Genomic DNA, 19,572 nt, shown 5'->3' with positions numbered 1-19,572 from the left:
AGATGTCCTGTCCCTCAAAATCCCGTCCCTGGCACTGCGGGAATGCCACTGAATTTGGGCACTCAGTCTCTAAAAGGTTCACCATCACTGGCCTAGACACTATGGCCTGTTACAGACAGCCAAAATAAAGCTGCTTCGAGTCAAAGTGGAGGTATGGTGTTTCAATGATGCATGTGTCCTAAGAGTCCAGAAGTCACACCAAAGCCATGCTCCAGCCCTAAGGACTGGACCGTGGCTTTGGTGTGGCTTCTGGACTCTTAGGATGCATGCATCATTGAAACACCATACCTCCACTGTGACTCGAAGCAGCTTTATTTTGGCTGTCTGTAACAGGCCCATATTTCTATTGATGCAGCCAAAAATTGCATTGGCCTTTTTAGCTACTGCATCACACTATTGACTCATGTTCAACTTGTGATCTACTAGGACACCTAGATCCCTTCCACATGTCATTTGTAAAACCAGTGAATTTCAGAGAAAATAATAATGATACATAAAACCCCCTATTGCAAAAATACTAAAGGTTTTTGCCTGGTGTGCCCTTGCTGCACAAAAGAGTAGAACTGGGGCCCAAACAAGGGAAAGGAATCAATGGGCCAAGAAAGTGATTTTGCAGCACCAGTCAATTAGAGGAAGGGAATAAGAGGGTTGGGGATGTGAGTGGGCAGGTGGTATCAGAAAAAGTTACAGGCAGAATGTCCAATGATGGTGGCAGTATGTGACAGTCGCCCCACTGTGGCCTTGCATGCCTAGAGGAGGAGGAGGAAGAAGAAGAGGCTGACCACTGCCTCCTTCAAGACCCAGGCAACCAGCTCTGCTTAGCCAATTCCTGTGCCTCCAATTTTTTCTGACTCTCCTGGATTGGTTCCTGAGGTGTATGTGATGCAGGATGGAAGCAAACTTGGGTGAAAATTAAGTGAACTTGGGGGAAGGAGGATGTGTAGAGTATGCTGTTGGTGGGTGGCAGTGACTGAACGTCTCGCCCACAATGACTGGAAGGACCTTGGAGGAATGAATGAACCTCTGGGACTTGGAAGAAAAGCCACTGGGGCCTGAACCTGTTATGTTCCCCGTCATAAGTTTCAAAATGTAACACAATAGCAACTTCATTAAGATTCTTTCAAATAGAATAGTTAAGTATGAGTAAGTTTGTACCACTGGGAGCTAATTTAGAGACAAAAAATGAGGCCAAATCCTCTTACACATGGTTTATGGTTTATAAACCATTAAACTTGCGAGGACCCATTCCATCTAAATGTGATATTAGCACAGTTGGTGTTAATTAAATGTGTGGAGATTTTAGCAAATGAGGGATCTTTTCCAGAATACCTTCCTGGGAATTAGAGCTTTACTGTGTAACTAATTTTCTTTTTCTAAATCCCATTGTAGCTATTGTAGCTGGTGCTGGTTTCTCATTTCCTAATTTCAATAGCAGAAAGTTACTATTCTAGACTCTTGCATTAGGCAAGAGAGTTTGAAGGACTCTTGCCAAATCACACTGAACAGAATGAATTTGTTTTGAATTAATTCTGTCTCACTCAATTGTCTTTACTCTCTTTTTACTGCTTGTTTTCTTCTGATCCATGACTCTGGACTCAGTGACTGTAACATCTAATACTAAACACTAACTAGGACATGAGAAACGTGAATGATGGGCAAGGCATTGATTGATAGTTTAAACAACAGAGTGCTGGGTGTTGGGTGTGAAGACATCTATCTATTTAAGTCCTTTGAAAATCTACTGAAAATGTAACTAACTGTAAATACAGCATGACTATTTTATATTGTTGTACTTAAATAATGACCTTTCTTTTTCTCTTGTGGTTGCAGCACTTATCTTATGGCAATGGCAGCTTGCGTGTTGATGCAGCCTTCCAGCAAACACTTTGGAGTGTTGCACCAATAAGTTCAGGAAGTGAAGTAGCTCAAGGTAACACTGATAAAATAAATAATGGTAATTATGTTCTCAGTTATTTATTTTGTTTTGAAGAAGCATCTATTACTACTACTACCTACAAGAAGGGCTTACAAATAATTGTGCTGGTAACATATGCAATACAATTAGAATGTTGTTGTTAACTGTCCTCGAGTCAATCTTGACTCAAGGCAACCCTGCGGATGAGACTTCTCCAAGACTCCCTGTCCTTCACTGGTCTGCTTAGTCTCTGTAAATTCATACCTATGACCTCCTTAACAGAGTCCATCCATCTAGCATGTGGCATTCCTCGCTTTCTACCTTCCTCCACCTTTCCTAACATTATTGTTTTTTCCAATGAGTAGTGCCTTCTCATGATGTGTGACAGATTAGAGTGATAGGCCCTTTTATTCAGGATGGCCCTAAAATTCCAATCCCTAGGAATCCTGCCACTCTCTCTGACCTTGATCCCGTAATTCTTTCCCTGGGAGGTTGGGTTATTGGGCTTCAGGGTGACCCCTATGCATGTGGACTTTTGACTGTGCTGATGTGTGGGTTCTTTAGGTTTGGTATGTGTGGACTGACTCCAATTCAAACTTGACAGCCAGCCAGAGAGATAGGTTTAAAACAGTAACAGAAAATTAGATTTATTAAACATAGCATGAGAATATAATAGATGGTAATATTCTATTATTTAGGCTCTCCAGTAACATGGGCAGTTCACTCTTCTTGTTCAAATCCAAAACTCTGTCTCTGTTAACTCAAAATTCTGTCTGTGTCAGCTCAACATTCTGTCAGTATCAAAGACCAACTCTATATGTACCAACTTCAAATCCTGTCTGAATCTAAACTCTGTTTGAATCTCTCAAGAGGGAAGCTTGTGCCTTTTCAATATATTGTGTTGCCTTGCAGCCTCTGTTCACAATCTCTCTGAACTTGAACTGGCTGTCTTGAAGCCAAGCCTGCCTAGTGCCTCCTTCACAGTTAGTCTTACTCAGGAACTTATACTTGGTGAAATGAATGATTAAGGAGAAGGAAGGCAGATGATACCAATTCAAGAAGCAGGTGTTAAGGAATTTCTGCTCTGCTTGGTGGCAATTATGTTGTGGGGTCTTCAGGCTTTTGTTTCACATCTACATTAAACCATTTGGAGATTACCCAGGGATGTGGGCTAAGGTATCACCAATATGAGGAGGGCATCCAGATTAAAGAGTTGATGTTCTGAATCAGTGCTGGGTAGAATTATGGAAGAAAACCAATAAATTGAAACACAGTCCAAAAAAGACAGATGTACTATTTTAGTGTGGTTTGTCTGCCCAGTTAAGTAGCATTCATTTTGAAGGGGTGGCAGTCCTCCTAAAAGATTAGCTTTGTCATTTGGTCTTAGGTCCATCGTTGTAGCTACAAGCAATAGTGACATTTTGGTTCAAAGAGCCTTTAATCATTTTCAGCTTATGTATGAACTAAAACCATACTTGGACAGATGTAACTTTATGATAATTACTCACACTTGAGTAAAGTCTTAGTTAAATATTTTTAGTTTATAGTCTTTGAAAGCAGTCAGCAAACATGAGGTAGTCCAAAGTCAGGCTAGAATGTTGCTGATTAGAATACTAACTGGAACTGGCTAATACAACCATAGTACAAGTTGAGTATCCTTTATCTGGAATTTTGAAATCTAAAATACTCCAAAATCCCAAATGTTTTGAATTTCAACAAAAATAGCATAGTATGTACCTGTACTGCATTTGTGAGGCTGGAGAGAGATGTGGCTGGAGAAAGATGTGAAGATCTGTGAAATGGCAGAAATCCATGCCTCACACCATTTCACAGATCCCCAGTTTCTTGCCAGCTTCATCATGTTTCATCTCATTATGCATATGCAAATATACATTCTAAAATCTATTTAAATGGGGCTCGACCATATGCGTAATTTGCTTTACGTGGGGAAGTCCGGAACGGATCCCCCGCATAAAACAAGGGCGCACTGTACTTACATTGATCCATGGATAAGACGGCCCAGGTTTTTTGGGTCAGTTTTTTGACCTAAATTTCTAGACTTATACATGAGTATATATAGTAAAAGTTTTTTAAATATAGGTTTTTCTGTGGAATGCCATCTCAGAGAAGCTTGCCTGCCCCCTGTGTTATAGTGTTTTTTTGAAACAGAGTAAGACCTTTTTATTACTTCAGGCATTTAAAAATATTTTTTGTCGTTCCCAGACTTTGAACAGCTTTAGTTTGTTACTGCTTTTGCCTTGGCTTTATGTGCTGCTGTTTTACCCTTTCTTGCTGTCTTTATTATGTGTGGTGATGGTGGCAGAAAAGGCTGCCTCTTTTTCTTGGAAAAGGTGCCCTGTCAGCTCTTGAAGAGATTGCAATAGGTAGAAATGGTTCTCATGGCCATCCTCTCCTCACTGTTATCACACTGCCTGCTGCCATTTTACCATTGCTGCCAATGTCACTGAAGCAGCCAACAAGATAGCAGTCTTGATGTTGCTTTAGATTAAGCCCTTTCCAGATATAGACTTTTGATTAATTCTAAAACATATGACATTTACCCTTCCTTTTCACTATAGGTTATCTGATCGGAGGCGATGTACTTAGATTATTACATGGCCACATGGATGAATGCCTGACTGTTCCTTCAGGAGAACATGGAGAAGAGCAAAGAAGGTAAATATTTGTAAGAAACAGTTGAAAGAGTAGACTCAGCTAGACAAGCTGCTTTTCAAAATAGGCTGGCTAGATGGATGGGCTTCTCATGAACTTGCTAATATTAAGGGAAGAGTAGGGAGTTATAGTACCATTAATCAACTTTAGCTATGCCTTTATCAAAGCATCTGGCATTGTAGTTTGTGTAGTTTCATGACAATGAGAGTTACAGGAAAACAAAATAGGTTTGTGATTGTGTATGCTTATTCTTGTTTTTACATTTCAAGGCAGAAGAATAGAAAGGGTTTCTGTTCCAAATACAATCACACACTATGAGCTGGTCATATACGTAGTAGTAGTAGCTGTTGTTCTGTGCCTTCAAGTCATTGCTAACATATGGATATCCTAAAGTAACCCTGTCTTGGGGTTCTTTTGGCAGGATTTGCTCACAGGTGGTTTACCATTGCTTTCCCCTGAGGCTGAGGGCATGTGATCTTCCCAAGGTCACCCAGTGGGTTTCATGTCTGAGCTGGAATCAAATCCTGATCTCCAGAGTCATAGTCCAACACTCAGACTTGTCAAATCACTATGTCACACTGGCTCTAGTATATGTACCATGTTCTAAATGAAGTAATTGTGAGCACAGAAGTTTTAAACATCTGTATATAAAATTGAGGGAGAACAATTTGGTACCATTTAAATTATAATGGAGACGGAGGGGAAAAACTGGCTCATGTATTCTTATCTGTCCCAATAAGAATACATGATTGCATCAGAACCTGTAATGTTCCCATTGAGTTCTGAAAATGTTCTGTGGCAGAACGATCTGGGAACGGGATTCATCACATTAGAGAAGTAATAATGAGATGATAATGTATTGGGAACATATTATATTGCACAGCACCCCCTTTGAATGGGTGCTTTTGCTGAGTGTGTTCTTATATTCTCATACTGCTGTGGCGCATGCACATTTCTTTAGCTCGGGCGCAATGCTGTAATGTCATCACTCTATTATCTTTTTACCTCAGACAACTTCTAGTTGGACACTCTAGGACTGCAGAGGAGGAAATTGTCTCAGCCAGTCAGGACATGAGGACTGACAGAACAGATATAAGAACAGATAGGATTACTGCACTAATGTTTCATGTTCCGGTATGATAATGTTCCATCTGTCTGAGAACTGTTTCTCATCGTCCTCACCCTGCAACACTTTGAGGTCGGAATGGGAACTCAATGGCAACCAAACTGTGCAGTAAACCTTGCTGCGTTCTGTTCTCATTCGGTTCCCGGAACGTTATCATAACGCTATGCAATAAAGTTCATAGAAAGCAACAGTTTGTTCACTAAAATGTTTTATATACTGATTTTTCTCTCCCAGAAGTATAATAATTACAATGGCAAAATAAAACAGTACAATAAAACATACGATGACAAAACCAACCAACAAATAAATCAGTATGCATTTATAGTGCTGTGGTCATAGTAATTTATTATTTTTTAAAAACAACATAGGGTTTAGTCTTCAGGAACTACGGAATGGAGCCCTGTAGTTTTCCTTAGCCCGTGGCTTGGAAAAATGATCTGTTTGATGCTTATGTTTATCAAAGCATTGAGAATAGAAATTTCCTGTTGCCCATAGTACCTGGAGCTTGCCTCAGGGATTAGTAAGAACAGAGATTGAAATGGAGAATAATCTAAGAACCACTCTGTCAATTTATGTGGAACCTAGAGGGAGAATAATGATTATGTGTCATGGTGTTTTGAGCTGTAGAGGAATTGGCTTGGAGGGTGGTGGTATCTCTTATAGGAACCATTGATATTCTGCCTTTTCTAACAATATACAGATGAAATGTTAATGTTACTACAAAATTCAGTAAAATTTGGATGCATTGTATTTTGTGGGTTTTTTTTTTGGGGGGGATATGTGACCGTTTTCTGGAAGAGCTTATTCCTGACATTTCACCTGCATCTGTGGCTGAATTCTCTGAAGATGCCAGCCACAGATGCAGGCAAAACGTCAGGAATAAACTCATGCAGAACACAGCCACATAGCCTGAAAATATCTACAAAAAACTATGGATGCTGGCCATGAAAGCCTTTGACTTCACATTGGGATTCATTATTTAGTATTAACAACACTGCTTAAACCTGGATCGTTAAAGCTAATTTGGCATACATTTTTGAAACAGGAACAAGGTTCCACAATAGTGGTTAATTAAACTGACTGAATGATCAACCCAGCTAAGCCATTTTTTTTCATTATGTTCCATCTGTGTCTCTAAATGGTAGTAACTGTCATGTTGTTGTTTTTTTTGGTTGATGAGTATAAAGTGCTATATAAATTATTGGTTTTGGAGCCTCAGAACAGCTAGAAAACTGAACACATATTTCAAAAATTAATCTCTCCCCTTCGATGTGAAATCACATTCCATTTCAGTCCTGATTAAAAATCCTTTCAAAACAATACAAAAAAACAAAAAAACAAAAACAGAAGACAACTCAGGAAGAAGATGACATCACTGTTTTCAAATATGGAAACCAGGAATTGGATAATTGCTTAGATATATAATGATTCCTTTTCTAGATACTATCCCTGAGCATTCAAATGGTTCTTATCTCTGATGAGTGTAGTAGGGCAAGCCACTCCCCTAGTTGAAGAATGAAGTTTTCCTCTCTTATTTCCACTGCCGGGAAGCAAAAATACATTTCATTTTGGTGGATTCACAGACTTCCTATACTTTATTTTTTAACCGATGAAACCAATTGGCTGACCTTGGTCAAGTAACATGCTCTCAGCCTCAGGGGAAGGCAATGGCAAACCACAGCTGAACAAATCTTGCCAAGAAAATCCCATGATAGTTTCATGATAAGTTGGAAATGGCTTGAAGATACACAACACACACAACCCAAATGGAAGCTTAATTTTCACTTTAAAACATCAGTATCCAGATTTAAATAACTGGACCTTGAAGAACTAAACCCAGGACATGCCATAGGGCCAAAGCCCTGATTCCAGCATGGACTGTCTTCATGATGTGAGTCCAGTTTCTCACCAAATCAGCCCATCCCTTCCTTAAACTAGATTTAAAAAGACTTCAGAGTGGTACAGATTGGCACTTTGTGCCAGCCTGACCGTGAACTAGGGCTGTGATAGGGTGGAGCATTCACATGCTCCCAAACCCTACTGCATGCCCTGGTCACCATCATGGCAGGCGTCCATCTATGCGGTGCATGCCATGATGATGCATGTGTGTCACAGTGCCCAAATGGCGCTGGCTGGAAGGGGCATCATGATGGTGCATGAGCACCACTATAGCACCTCTTCCAGGAAACTGCTTACAGCAGATTCTTTTTGCTCCTGAAAGGGAGCAAATTGTTGCCAGTGTGCGGTTGCTGCGGCAATGATCTGGGAAAACAGGGGCGCCATTTAGCTGCCTGTCTGTTGAACCCCTTACCTTTTGCTCTAGATTTTCCAGGAAAATCTGGAACACCCCAGTGATAGTGGGTGACTGTTTACACATATGTCCCATTGTGCAGACCAGTGCTATTGGTGTGACTCGTGTCTTCTGACATCACAGCAAGGTGACCAGCCATGTAACTGATGCTGAATGCCTTGTTTTGAATCCCAGAGGGAGTGATTTGTGCCAATTGTGGCGTGTAGACAGCCATCCAGTTTCACACTGGAGTGCAGAGGTAATGGGAGGAATTCAGAGTAGCCCCAGAGCCAGAATGAGCCTGAGTAATCTGCAATAAAGGAAATGGGAAAAAAATAAATCATCAGGAACAGATGATATTCCAATTGAACTGCTACAGTGCCTATAGACAGATGAAACTTTAGTGCTAACTGAAATATGTCAACGAATATGGAAAATAGAGAGATGGCCAACAGACTGGAAATGCTTGACATACATACCAATCCACAAGAAAGGAGATACAAAAGACTGCAGCAACTATAGGACAATAGCACTAATCTCACATGCAAGCAAAATAATGCTCAGAATTTTGCAGCATAGACTCCAACCATACATGGAGAGAGAAATTCTAGAGGTGCAAGCAGGACTCAGAAAAGGAAGTGGCACTAGGGACCACATTGCAAACATGTGATAGCTGATGCAGCACATCAAAGAATACCAAGAAAGAATCAGCATGTATTTTATAGACTACAGCAAAATATTTGATTGTACAGTGGACCCTTGTTATACGCTGGGGTTTGGTTCCAAGATCTCCCGTGTATAACAAAATCCGTGTATGCTCAAGTCCCATTACATATAATGACATAGCAAAATGGTGTCCCTTATAAAAAAAATGGAAAATCAAGGTAAATTTATACTTTTTTGGAACATTTTCAAACTGTGTATGCTTAAATCCGTGTATAAAAAATCTGTATATAAGAAGGGCCGACTGTATACATAATGAAAAGCTATGGAATGCACTCAAAGACATGGGAGTGCCTCTACATATGATAGTCTTGATGAGGAATCTGTACCAAGGATAAGAGGCCACCTTCAGAACAGAATTCGGGGAAGTAAAGTGGTTCCCAATAGGCAAAGGGGTCAGGCAAGGCTGTATCACCTTACTTGTTTAATTTATATGCTGAAAACATCATAAAAAATCAGAATCAGAAAAAGGAGGAGTGAAGATAGGAGGAAGCAACATTAACAACCCAAGATATGCAAACGACACCATAATATTAGCAGAAGACATTCAGGAATTGGAACAGTTAATAAGGAAGGTCAAAGATGAAAATGCAAAGGCAGATCTGATGTTGAACCCCCCCCCCCCCCCCAAAAAAAAAAAAATGACCACAGAAGAAATACACAAATTCAATCTGGACAATGAGGAAATTGAAATACCCGTATTTTCCAGCATATAAAACGACTGGGCATATAAGACAACCCCCAACTTTTCCAGTTAAAAATATAGAGTTTGGGATGTACTCATAGTATAAGACTACCTTTCTTCCAATGCACACCAAATAAAAAATTAAAAAAAAAACATCAGATTTGATTTCAATATGGTAATTTAAATTCAAATGCTTATGACATGCAGGTACTTAGCAGGAAACCTTGTTGTATACAAAGCCTGCTTGGATTGGTCAGCTCTCCCTGCCTGCCCAGTGCTCCCTGTCTCCAAGACTATCAGAGCGGGTAGCTGCTTTCATACGATCGCTGCATATGGCAGGGATGTGACTGTGGCCATTTTCGAGCTCCCCCCACCTTATATTCTGAAAATTTTATATAAAGTTGCATCAACAGGATTATTGTGTCCAAATCAAGGAAAGTAATAATATCAGTCTATTCTGACCTTATCTTTATTACTGGGCACCACAGTGTAAGAATGATATTGATGAGCTGGAATGTGTCCAGAAGAAGACAACCAGAATAATAAAAACTCTGGAAACTAAACGCTCTAAGGAACACTTGAGGGAGATTGCTTAGCTTGGAACTGGTAGCATTCTTTAAAACTGAAGGGCTTTTATGTGGAAGATGGAATAAGGTTATTTTCTGCTGCTCCAGAGGATAGGACCCAAACCTATGGATTTAAATGATAAAAAATACATTTTGACTAAACATTCAGACCTTCTTGACACTAAGAGCTTTCTGATTTTTTAATAGATTGTTTTGAAAGATGGTAGACTCCCCTTCATTGGAGTTATTTAAACAGAAACTAGATGGCTACCTTTCAGGAGTGTTTTAGCAGAGGATTTCTGCATTGGCTGATGGTTAGAGTAGAGGGCTCTCAGGGTACTTCCAACTCTGTGATTCTTGGTTTGTTTGTAGCAACTTGGTGCTGATATTTAGCAGCTTGTATAGAGAAAAGTGATTTTATTTTGGTGAGTATCTGTGTTAGGAGAGCTGTAATAGAAAAGGCATCTCCTTTAGTTTAAAGAATAGACTAGAAATTTGAGCAAATAATAAATATATCTAAAATTAATATATGTAAAATATATTTTCAATGTGACATTTAATTTTTAATAACATTATTTACATGTTGCCTTTTGGACCCAGGAAAGGCACTGCACGTGATTTATAACTTAGGATTTTAAATCAATTTATTAATTTCAATTTTATACCACAAAAGAGCCTAATATGTTAAGTGAGTTGCATTTCCCTTGTTACAAACAACAAATTGAATGAAACATCTATATTGACGTTAGCACCCTTCATAATTTATTATAAGGCTTCACTTTTAGTTGGTTCACCTGTTTGTCACCCTGTGGCACAGTGTATCATGGGGTAACCCAGATTCTGTGAAGCTATGGGGAAAGTAGGATGATGTCTACAATTTTGTTAAAGGCAAGAATTCAAGCAATTTGATCTGCAGTTCAGGCATACTACTGGCAGACAACTCTGCAAATTGCCTAATAAAAGCACTAAGCAGATAAGTAGAAACAGATGGCATTTTAGGTCAATAGCATTTATAACAACTGTAGCTATTCCATTTAAGGCTTGCAGTCATGAACCCAGTTACACTTTAATCAGCGAATTCAGTGGAACAGAGGTATACATACATAAAAACAAGGTTCTAGTTTTGGATGCATTGATTCAGGCCATTATGTTCTGTCCTGATAAATAAAGCATGTTTATATTGTTCAGAAATCTGTACTGTAGTCTGTGCAACTTGCTGATACGTTTCTCCCTAGTGGTTCCCAATTAGTGTTAAGAGAAACATAAATTAGCTAATAATTCTCTAGGGGTATGTTATGTACAGTGCTCTATTTTTAATCTACGTAGCTAATTTGTTACTGTAATTAAATAGATTTTGGCGTCTGACCTCTGTGTTCAGGATTAGATATAGACAGATTATTGCAACTTCCCTATTACACGAAGAAGGAAAAATGTACTATGAAAGAGTAAACAGACCGATTTTTAAAAATTCTTTCTGGATTGCTCCTAGAAGTCTACCCCAATAGTGCCACTTAATATGTTCAATGCAATAATGAAGAATAAACATATAAAGTTTAAAGATGGAGGAAATGTTGAATTATCTCTTGGGGTATAATGAATTGTGAATTTTAAACAATATTAGTGAGCAAATTAGGATGTTCCAATCCTTAGGGGATGGTTCTTTTAAGGCAAATTAAATGGATGACTGACACAGTTCAAGAGAAACTGGTTGTTTTTTGTAGGAGGTGATAGAAAAATAAATGGATTATGAAGCCATTTCCCCTCCTCTAAACTACACAACCTTCTCAAGGCTTTTCAGGTTATTTTCTTATCAAAGGTTTTGGATGATCTTCTCAAACTGATGACAATAGAGACACTCATTCCTACTCTATCATGGTCTTTGAGCTCTAACATGTCTTTTTTCTTTATACAGTACAACCTAAAGGATATATAACTACAAAGTGCAGCAAGTTTGTAGACCTGTAGCAGGGTTTGAGGATCCAAGAATCTGTATTTAGCATTTAGGTGCCAATTGGCACATTTATTTTAGGGATACTTTTGGTCATTTTCTGTCCCAGGTAACTTCATGTTGTTTTATACACAATAACTGAATGGTAGGAGCTCATAGCACCACTGTAGCACCTATATCCTTGCAAGGAAAAGCATTGAATATGAATAAAACATATTTAATAAATATTCATATGTTTTGTAATAGTCAGATTTTATTGCAGTGTGCTTTTTTTATTATAAATACTACAAGGAATATCCACTTAAGAGATGAAATAATTAAGATGTTAATTTGAATGAAAGTACTTCAGAAATAATGGACACTTCTTTGGTTTTATCATGCCAAACATATTGCCTGCTTATTAATTGTTGCATGTTGTGGGTTTTTGTTGTTGTTGTTTGTATGTGACACGCACACATATATATCCAAGGTATGTGTATATGTATGTGTGCACATACCTGTGCATGTATATGGAGACACCATACAAAGATGGCATAGAATAAAATCAAATTAAATAGTGTAATCAGTGACCAACCATGAAATAACGAGACCAGAAACGAGGCACTGGGTTAAATGAGGGCCACTTTATTTGATCTATTTAATGACCTGAACCTGGAGACAAACAATGGGTGATGGGGAGCAACCTGATGTGAGTCCAGCTGAGGTCCAGGTATCAACCTGTCACCACCTCCTCAGCCCGTCCCTTGGCAGTAACACCTGACCTTGATGGCAATCCAATACCATGGGTTGCTCCCCAACTGACTGTTTACTGGAAAACAAACTGATGACAGTCCCCCATAAGTCCTTACAGGACTTTAGGCATTCCCCCTGTCAGCCCCAAGGGAAGGATTCTTCTCTGCCCCCAAGGCCCTCCAGCCCGTGGAGGCAGATCCAGAGCTCATCCCTTTTATTTTATCTAGCCGTTGCTTCTGACTGAGTAGTTTTCTGATCAGAGGAGAAAATGGAATGTTTGTATACTAGAAACAGTAGTCTTTCTTTCCTGAAAGGAAAAACAAAATGAAATCTTGCACCTGTTTTGAGCTTAACAGTTTGGGAAACTCAGAAAATGCCTCTTGTATTTTAGAACTGTCCATTATGAAGGTGGTGCTGTGTCGATCCATGCCCGTTCTCTTTGGCGGCTGGAGACTTTGAGAGTTGCGTAAGTAAAAAAACAACCTCATGGGAATAATATATTGTATTATGATAATAATGTTCCCCTTCCCTAAAATGCAAATGTTGTCTAGACAAAAATACAATGGCTTTAGGCCACTTTGAAAATGTGATTATTTAACCAAGATCATAATGTATAATTATGCCCTATTCAAATTTCATTTGAAATTTAATGCAAGAGCCAAATACATGACAGTTCCAGTTCTTCAAAATGCTGCACTCAAGCCAGTCCTGTGGAAATTAATATTAATTGATTGATCAATAAATGGTAGGAACAGATGGCAAAGGTTGCATAGTAACACTGTTATTATTTATGCTAGTGGCTTGTGATAGCAGTGACAATACAATAAATCGACAGACTAATGAAATAATATTTTTTCCTCCTTCTTTTGTTGTTTGAGAATTCAAATTGACCTTGAAGTCTTAGTGTTAAGGCTTGTTTCCCTAGTGTCTCATTTAGAAGTACACTGCCTTCTCCTACAGGAGCTGTTAAACCAAATTTTGATGGATGACAGACTAGTGTTTGAACTGTCACATAAGCTCAGTTTGAAACGCACCATCTCTGACTACAGATTTAAACAGTAGAAGATTTTTATCAGGGGAACAGTTGTATAAATTTTAATTCAATAGTGATTTTGGGTTATCTGCATTCACAGGTAGTATAATGCATAATAATATGAATCTTTGAACCGCACCCACCTGTTCAATTATAATTATTGGTCTTGTTGAAATAGATATGGTCCTGTTGAAAACAACACTGGGATGTGGATTGTTGTTCTCTTACACTCCGCCATCTCTCTCTATCTTTCTTACCTATATAAACCCACATGCTTATCCTTTTCAGCAAACAATCACACTGTTTTAAAGCAAACACACAAATATCAATCACCGGGAGAGGATTTTTATTGTCAGTACATTAATGCCAAATTGATGGATAATTATTATGACCATGAACCTCAGTGACTTACAGAATTCAACATTCTGCCGTCCCCTGTTGGTAGCAGAAGAGAAGTGTAGTTTTTGTGGGGTTTTGGGGCTATGTAGCCATGTTCTGGAAGAATTTATTCCTGACGTTTTACCTGTATCTGTGACTGGCATCTTCAGAGACTGGTGGCATGGAGGTGTGTGGGGTATATATATTATATGACCCTAGGCTGAGAAGAAGTGATTTACATGTTAAAATGTGTGTGGGTCTCTTGGTGAATAGCAAGGCCTCAGATCAGCACACAGATTAATGTGTAAATCACTTCCTCTAAACCAAGGGTCACTATGGCGCGTTACAGACTGCCCCTTTGGGGTGGCCTGTAGGCGCACCTTTCCCCAGTGTATCGGGGCCTCAGCTGCCAGACCGGCAGCCTCCGAGGCCCCGATCCGCCGCTTTCCGGGCCGCGGGGAAGCGGCAAAAGGCCGCTTCCCCGCAGCCTGAAAAGGGGTGTCCTTGGGGCTTCAAGCAGGGAGGAGGAGAAAGGGGCCGCTTGGCCCCTTTTTCCCTTGCGTTGCTGGGCGCAGCCGTCTGAAGGCTGCGCCCAGCGACGCAAACCAGGAAGGAGCTCCGTTTCAGAGCTCCTTCCTGCTCCATGGAAAGGGCGCGTTAAGTGCCCTCGTGCGGAGCGATGGTGTCACGTCCGCGCCGCCTCGTTTGGAGGTGGCGCTTTCGTCACGCCATCATGGCGGCAGCCGTGTGGAATGGCCGCCGCCATTTTGTGCCCGTGGAGCGCGTGCTAGGTTTAGGGGGGTGCGGAAGCACCGCCCCTTCCTAACCCTAGTATGCGCTCTGCGCGTACTTTCATGGCGGTCTGTAACCCGCCATAGTGTATATACCTCACACACCTCCATGCAACCAGTTTCTGAAGATGAAGGCGAAACGTCTAGAATAAATTCTTCCAAAACATGGTCACATAGCCTAAAAAACCCACAAAAAACTATGGATGTCAGTCATGAAAGCCTTTGACTTCACAGACAAATAGTGTGCTGCACTGAGGAGGAACCTGTTACTTGCCTTTTTAATCTTGAAGGGATAGTGACAGCTGGATGTATGGAGAAGATCTGGAAAAAACAAGGTTCTGTGAACCCAAAGCATTTTAAATTTAGGATGTGGATGTAAAACAGAATCTACCAAAGTATTTCCAATGCAAATATCACAATTTAAGACTTGTTAATTCTGGTGGAGTGTAATCCAGTTGACCATATACATAGTTCTGAGTGTTTTCTCATGTCTATATGAAGCTTCTGTAAATGCAGGTGCAAGATCTGGTATAGCTACATGCTACTTTCAATTAAGGTTGCAGGCCTGGGACCAAAGATCAATCAAATCTCTCCAAAATGTGGTCCCAGGTCTGAAAATAGTGTGTATTTTTACCTGTCAGCTCTACGTATGCATTAAAGATCCTTTCCCTAAGAAACCACTTACTGCATGTAGCTTTTATTTTGGAGGGCAGAAATTAAGCAGTTACAGATAGTTCTGTTTGACCAAATTAATTTAGAACTAGTTTTAAACATGTTTGATATTTTATTTGACTGTTTAAAGGCTGACATTTTACATTACCTAAGAATGTTAATTTGAATCTTCGTTAGGTGGAGTGGAAGTCATATTAGATGGGCACAGCCATTCAGATTAAGACATATAACTACAGGGAAATATTTAAGCCTCATGGATGACAAGAGTCTTCTTCTAACAGAGAAAGAGAAAGCTGATGTGAAGTCTACAGCATTTTGTTTTCGGTCTTCCAAGGTAAACAAACATGCAAAAATCCCCATTATAAAATCCCCATTATAAAATATAGAATATTCTGGCTCTGAAATAAAGAATTCTAATTTTTATACTTTTTGCTTATAAATTACTATTGTTATAAAATAGTATGTTTCCAAGGTGATTGTTTTGTTGCAATATAGCTGAATAACAAAATTGATTTGAATTTGTATAGACCACACTAGGATAAAGTGTGTATTTACAATATAATAATAAATCATACATTTTTAAACTCATGTAACCCAAGAGTGACCAAAGGAGGCTGCACTTGACCTGTCTGACTCCTTTACTCCTTGTGTCCACCCCCATTGGCAAACATTTCCCTCCAGCAAAAATTGCCTCTTCCACTCTAGAAGGACTTTAGAAGCAATAATTTTGTGTTTACATTGGTGAGGACTCTCCCAAGCCCAAACACTGTCTCCAAATCAAAACATCAAATCCAAAAGTGGGTATCTGATCACATCCAATGTTGATCCCCCCTTTAAATTTTTTTTGGGGTAGGGTATGATCTGTGACAGGTGATGGGAGTGATGTCTTGGCTATCAGTCCCATAAAAGTACCTACCCCTGCTTTAAATAGACTGTTAAACAACACAAGTTATATGATCCCTCAAATATATTTGTATCTGACACTGGCTTAACAGTAATACCTAATATTAAGGTTGCCTTGGTGATCTAAGGCGGGATACAGACGGGCAAAAAGGGGTGTGTTCATGACATCATGAAGGTAGAGCCTTCAGACAGCCCTTACCTGAATGCCACCATGAACACGCCACCCGCACGCCCCAAGCGGGAAGAAGCGGCATTAAAAAGGTGCTGCTTTTCCCCGCTTCTTTTCTGTATGATGCGCAGCTGCGCAGCTCCATCTGTAAGCTGCTGCACCGGTACGCCAGAATTGTTACGCTGCTAATTTAAGTTGCCCATTTAAATGCTCCGTGTCTGCTGCGTGACATAATGAGTCGGGGTCCTGGAACATGCGCAGTTTGCAGTCAGGCTTTAATTGCAGCGTCAGCTGCCATGCAGGTGTGGAAGCTGCAGCACAGCTGCAGCGCATTTTAAGACTCGTAACCCTAACCCTAACCCTAACCCTAACCCTAACCCTAACCCTAGAGCAACATGTACGCATGCGCTGCTAGAATTGGGGAAAGTTTGGAATTTAAAGTGAACCCCTACACACATTCCTGTGCCATTTTCACCTAACAATAAAACCCCCTAAAACTTTAAATATTTACATATGTACAAGGGAGGTGATGGGGGATGGCAGGGGGACAGCGGTGGCAGCGCGACAGCTGTGGCTGTGCATTGCAGATTCAGCAAGAGCGCGGGGACCAAAGGAGAGGAGGCATCCATGATGCTGGTGACACTACCAATGTGCAAGCAGACAAGGATGCCAACACCAGCTGATCACCAGCTGGCAGGAGATCACCATTGTTCTTGGGCAGGGCAAGGGAAAAAGTTTTAAAGGGGCTTGGGCGCTTTAAATGTGCACATAGGCTTTCTGCTGCCGCTGCTGAGCGCCGCAGCTGCGCAGCTGTGCATCCGCCAGCCGGCAAAAGAAAAAAAAAAGCCCCGTTTTTGGCCGCCTGTGCAGAAGCTGCCTCTCTCTTTGCAGCGTCCTGCGAGGTGGCGGTTTGGAAACTGCGGGTCAGAAACGGCCCCAGGTGAGGCGTCTTCACTGCCCCCCATGTGGAAGCCCCATCACCTGAGCCACGCCCCCAGGGCGGGCGGTCTGGAGGCTCCGTATTCAGCAGAATACACCTCCAAGACGTCTTCCCCTGCCCGTCTGTATCCCGCCTAACTTTCCTTTCCCACATCCAGTTTTCAGGATTTGGTAGCCTTTGGTCTTCATGAAGGATGTCTACTGTGATGGACTGTGCAAGTTCTGATTTGATAGGTTTAGCCCTAATTTCTTCTTCACTGCAATCAGGATGCTATGATTCCCAGCTCTGAAATATGTTAGAACATTAAACCAACTGTATTTTTAATTAAGCCTAAATGGAAGGCAAGCTCCCTGTGAACAAATTCTTCCAAGAAATCTCCATGATAGATTTGTGTTCGAGTCACCCTAAGTGAGAAATTAGTTGAAGGCACACAGCAATAATGTTTGGTTCAGTGGTGTCATTAGCTGCAGTGTCACCTAATGTGGATGGTTGCAGGCCGCCCGGCCCCTTCCTGGTAACTCAGAAGCCTGCCCCCATCCCCAGCTTCCCAGTTCTTTGATGCCTGGCCAGATCCTGGAAGGATTGCCGGGCAGTAGCAGATTTCCCCCCCAGCTGCTGCATCGCCCTGGCTGGGCAAATGAGGCAGCGGGAGGGGACAGAATGTGTATGTTCTCCCCTCCTGCTGCTCCATCACTGGACTTCCTCTGCAGGGGGAAGGCCCTGCAATAGAACAGCTGGGAACAGTGTGCATTCACCCTCCCTGCACCAAAGGGAGAGGAGGGACCAACTGGGTGTCATCCCTCCTCTGAAGTGTCACCCTGTGTGTTCTGCACTCCCTGTACCCCACCAGTGTTGCCATTAATTTGGCTTTGATTAACAAGAATGTAAAGAACAATCACTGCATTTATGGCCATTCAGAAAATGCTGCATTTTAAAAAATGAGATTTGATGATTTCTGGGGAACAAGGAGGAGATTTAAATCCAGTTGAAATTTAGGAACATCCAGGAATATACTTAAGTATTATTGATTGCAGTGATTTAAGTCTACTTACCATGTTGTGTTGAGAAAGATATCTCACATTTCAATATAGTTTTGTGTGTATGAACTACTGTCTTGTCTTCCTTTAAAGGAAAAGTTGGATGTAGGTATAAGGAAAGAGGTGGATGGCATGGGGGCACCTGAGATAAAGTATGGAGATTCAGTCTGCTTCATACAGCATGTTGACACGGGTTTGTGGCTTACCTACCAGTCAGTAGATGCAAAGTCTGTAAGAATGGGATCTGTGCAACGCAAGGTAAGATATTTTATACAAGAATGCTAAATATAAACTTGGTGTGATAAGCATGAAAGACAAATATCAGTATTACATTTTTAAAAATATTTCCAAGTACCAAATCTGAAAGTATTTTCTTACTGTTGACAAAATGGAAGTAGTCACTGAATTTTTGGAATTAAGCCCATATCCCCCTATATAATGTGTAGTTGTATTCACCCCATGTCCTGGTGTTTGGGATTAAGTTTGGGGGAGGGGATTCTTAATTTATTCATTTGTTGGATCCCCTAAAACAAATGAACACAGATTGCCTGATTAACTCTGAAGCTAATATTTCATTAATAATTGGAATGGCCATCTCTACCAGGCACAGTAAAATTGGAGGTCTCAAAAAAAGACAGACTCGGGTTGGTGAAATGCATGATATAGCTCTGTGCTGGCTTGCAGTTTTAAGCTGCTTGCTGCATCATTGTTTTTAGACGGAAAAGAATGGTGTGGAAGAGAAATGGTGAGGCAGTGGAGGAAAGGAAGTGTGGGGAGATGATTTCCTTGTGCTGCAGGATAAGCTCAGTCTCTTTCAGAGCTGAAGGCAAGTGACCCCCCACCCCCTGGCAGTGTGTGTAGGCTGCACCAGGTGACACCTCAGAAGAGGGGTGACATCTGATGTGGCCCTCCCCCCACGGCAGATGCTGCACTGCTGCCAGTGCCCATCCCTTCTTCTTCACTGCTGTGGCTCTCTACTAGTGATTAGAGA

The 19,572-nt window shown here is 40.8% G+C and overlaps 1 protein-coding gene across 1 annotated transcript in view; it reads left to right on the top strand.

The window, feature by feature from the left end:
* Nucleotides 1-19,572, top strand: part of RYR2 (ryanodine receptor 2) — a 421,553-nt gene that overhangs the window by 151,695 nt on the left and 250,286 nt on the right. Inside the window, exons 9-13 of the mRNA XM_089529854.1 lie at nucleotides 1,831-1,930; nucleotides 4,495-4,591; nucleotides 13,050-13,124; nucleotides 15,710-15,866; nucleotides 18,675-18,839. Coding sequence (XP_089385980.1) covers nucleotides 1,831-1,930; nucleotides 4,495-4,591; nucleotides 13,050-13,124; nucleotides 15,710-15,866; nucleotides 18,675-18,839 — 594 coding nt within the window. The remainder of the gene's footprint in view (nucleotides 1-1,830; nucleotides 1,931-4,494; nucleotides 4,592-13,049; nucleotides 13,125-15,709; nucleotides 15,867-18,674; nucleotides 18,840-19,572) is intronic.

This window comes from Sceloporus occidentalis, unplaced genomic scaffold, assembly GCF_023333645.1.
Source record: "Sceloporus occidentalis isolate IW3139 unplaced genomic scaffold, rSceOcc1.0.p SCAF_6, whole genome shotgun sequence".
Taxonomy (NCBI): domain Eukaryota; kingdom Metazoa; phylum Chordata; class Lepidosauria; order Squamata; family Phrynosomatidae; genus Sceloporus; species Sceloporus occidentalis.
Note: the sequence above shows the minus strand (reverse complement) of the source record. Positions and strands in the feature narration are given on the sequence as shown.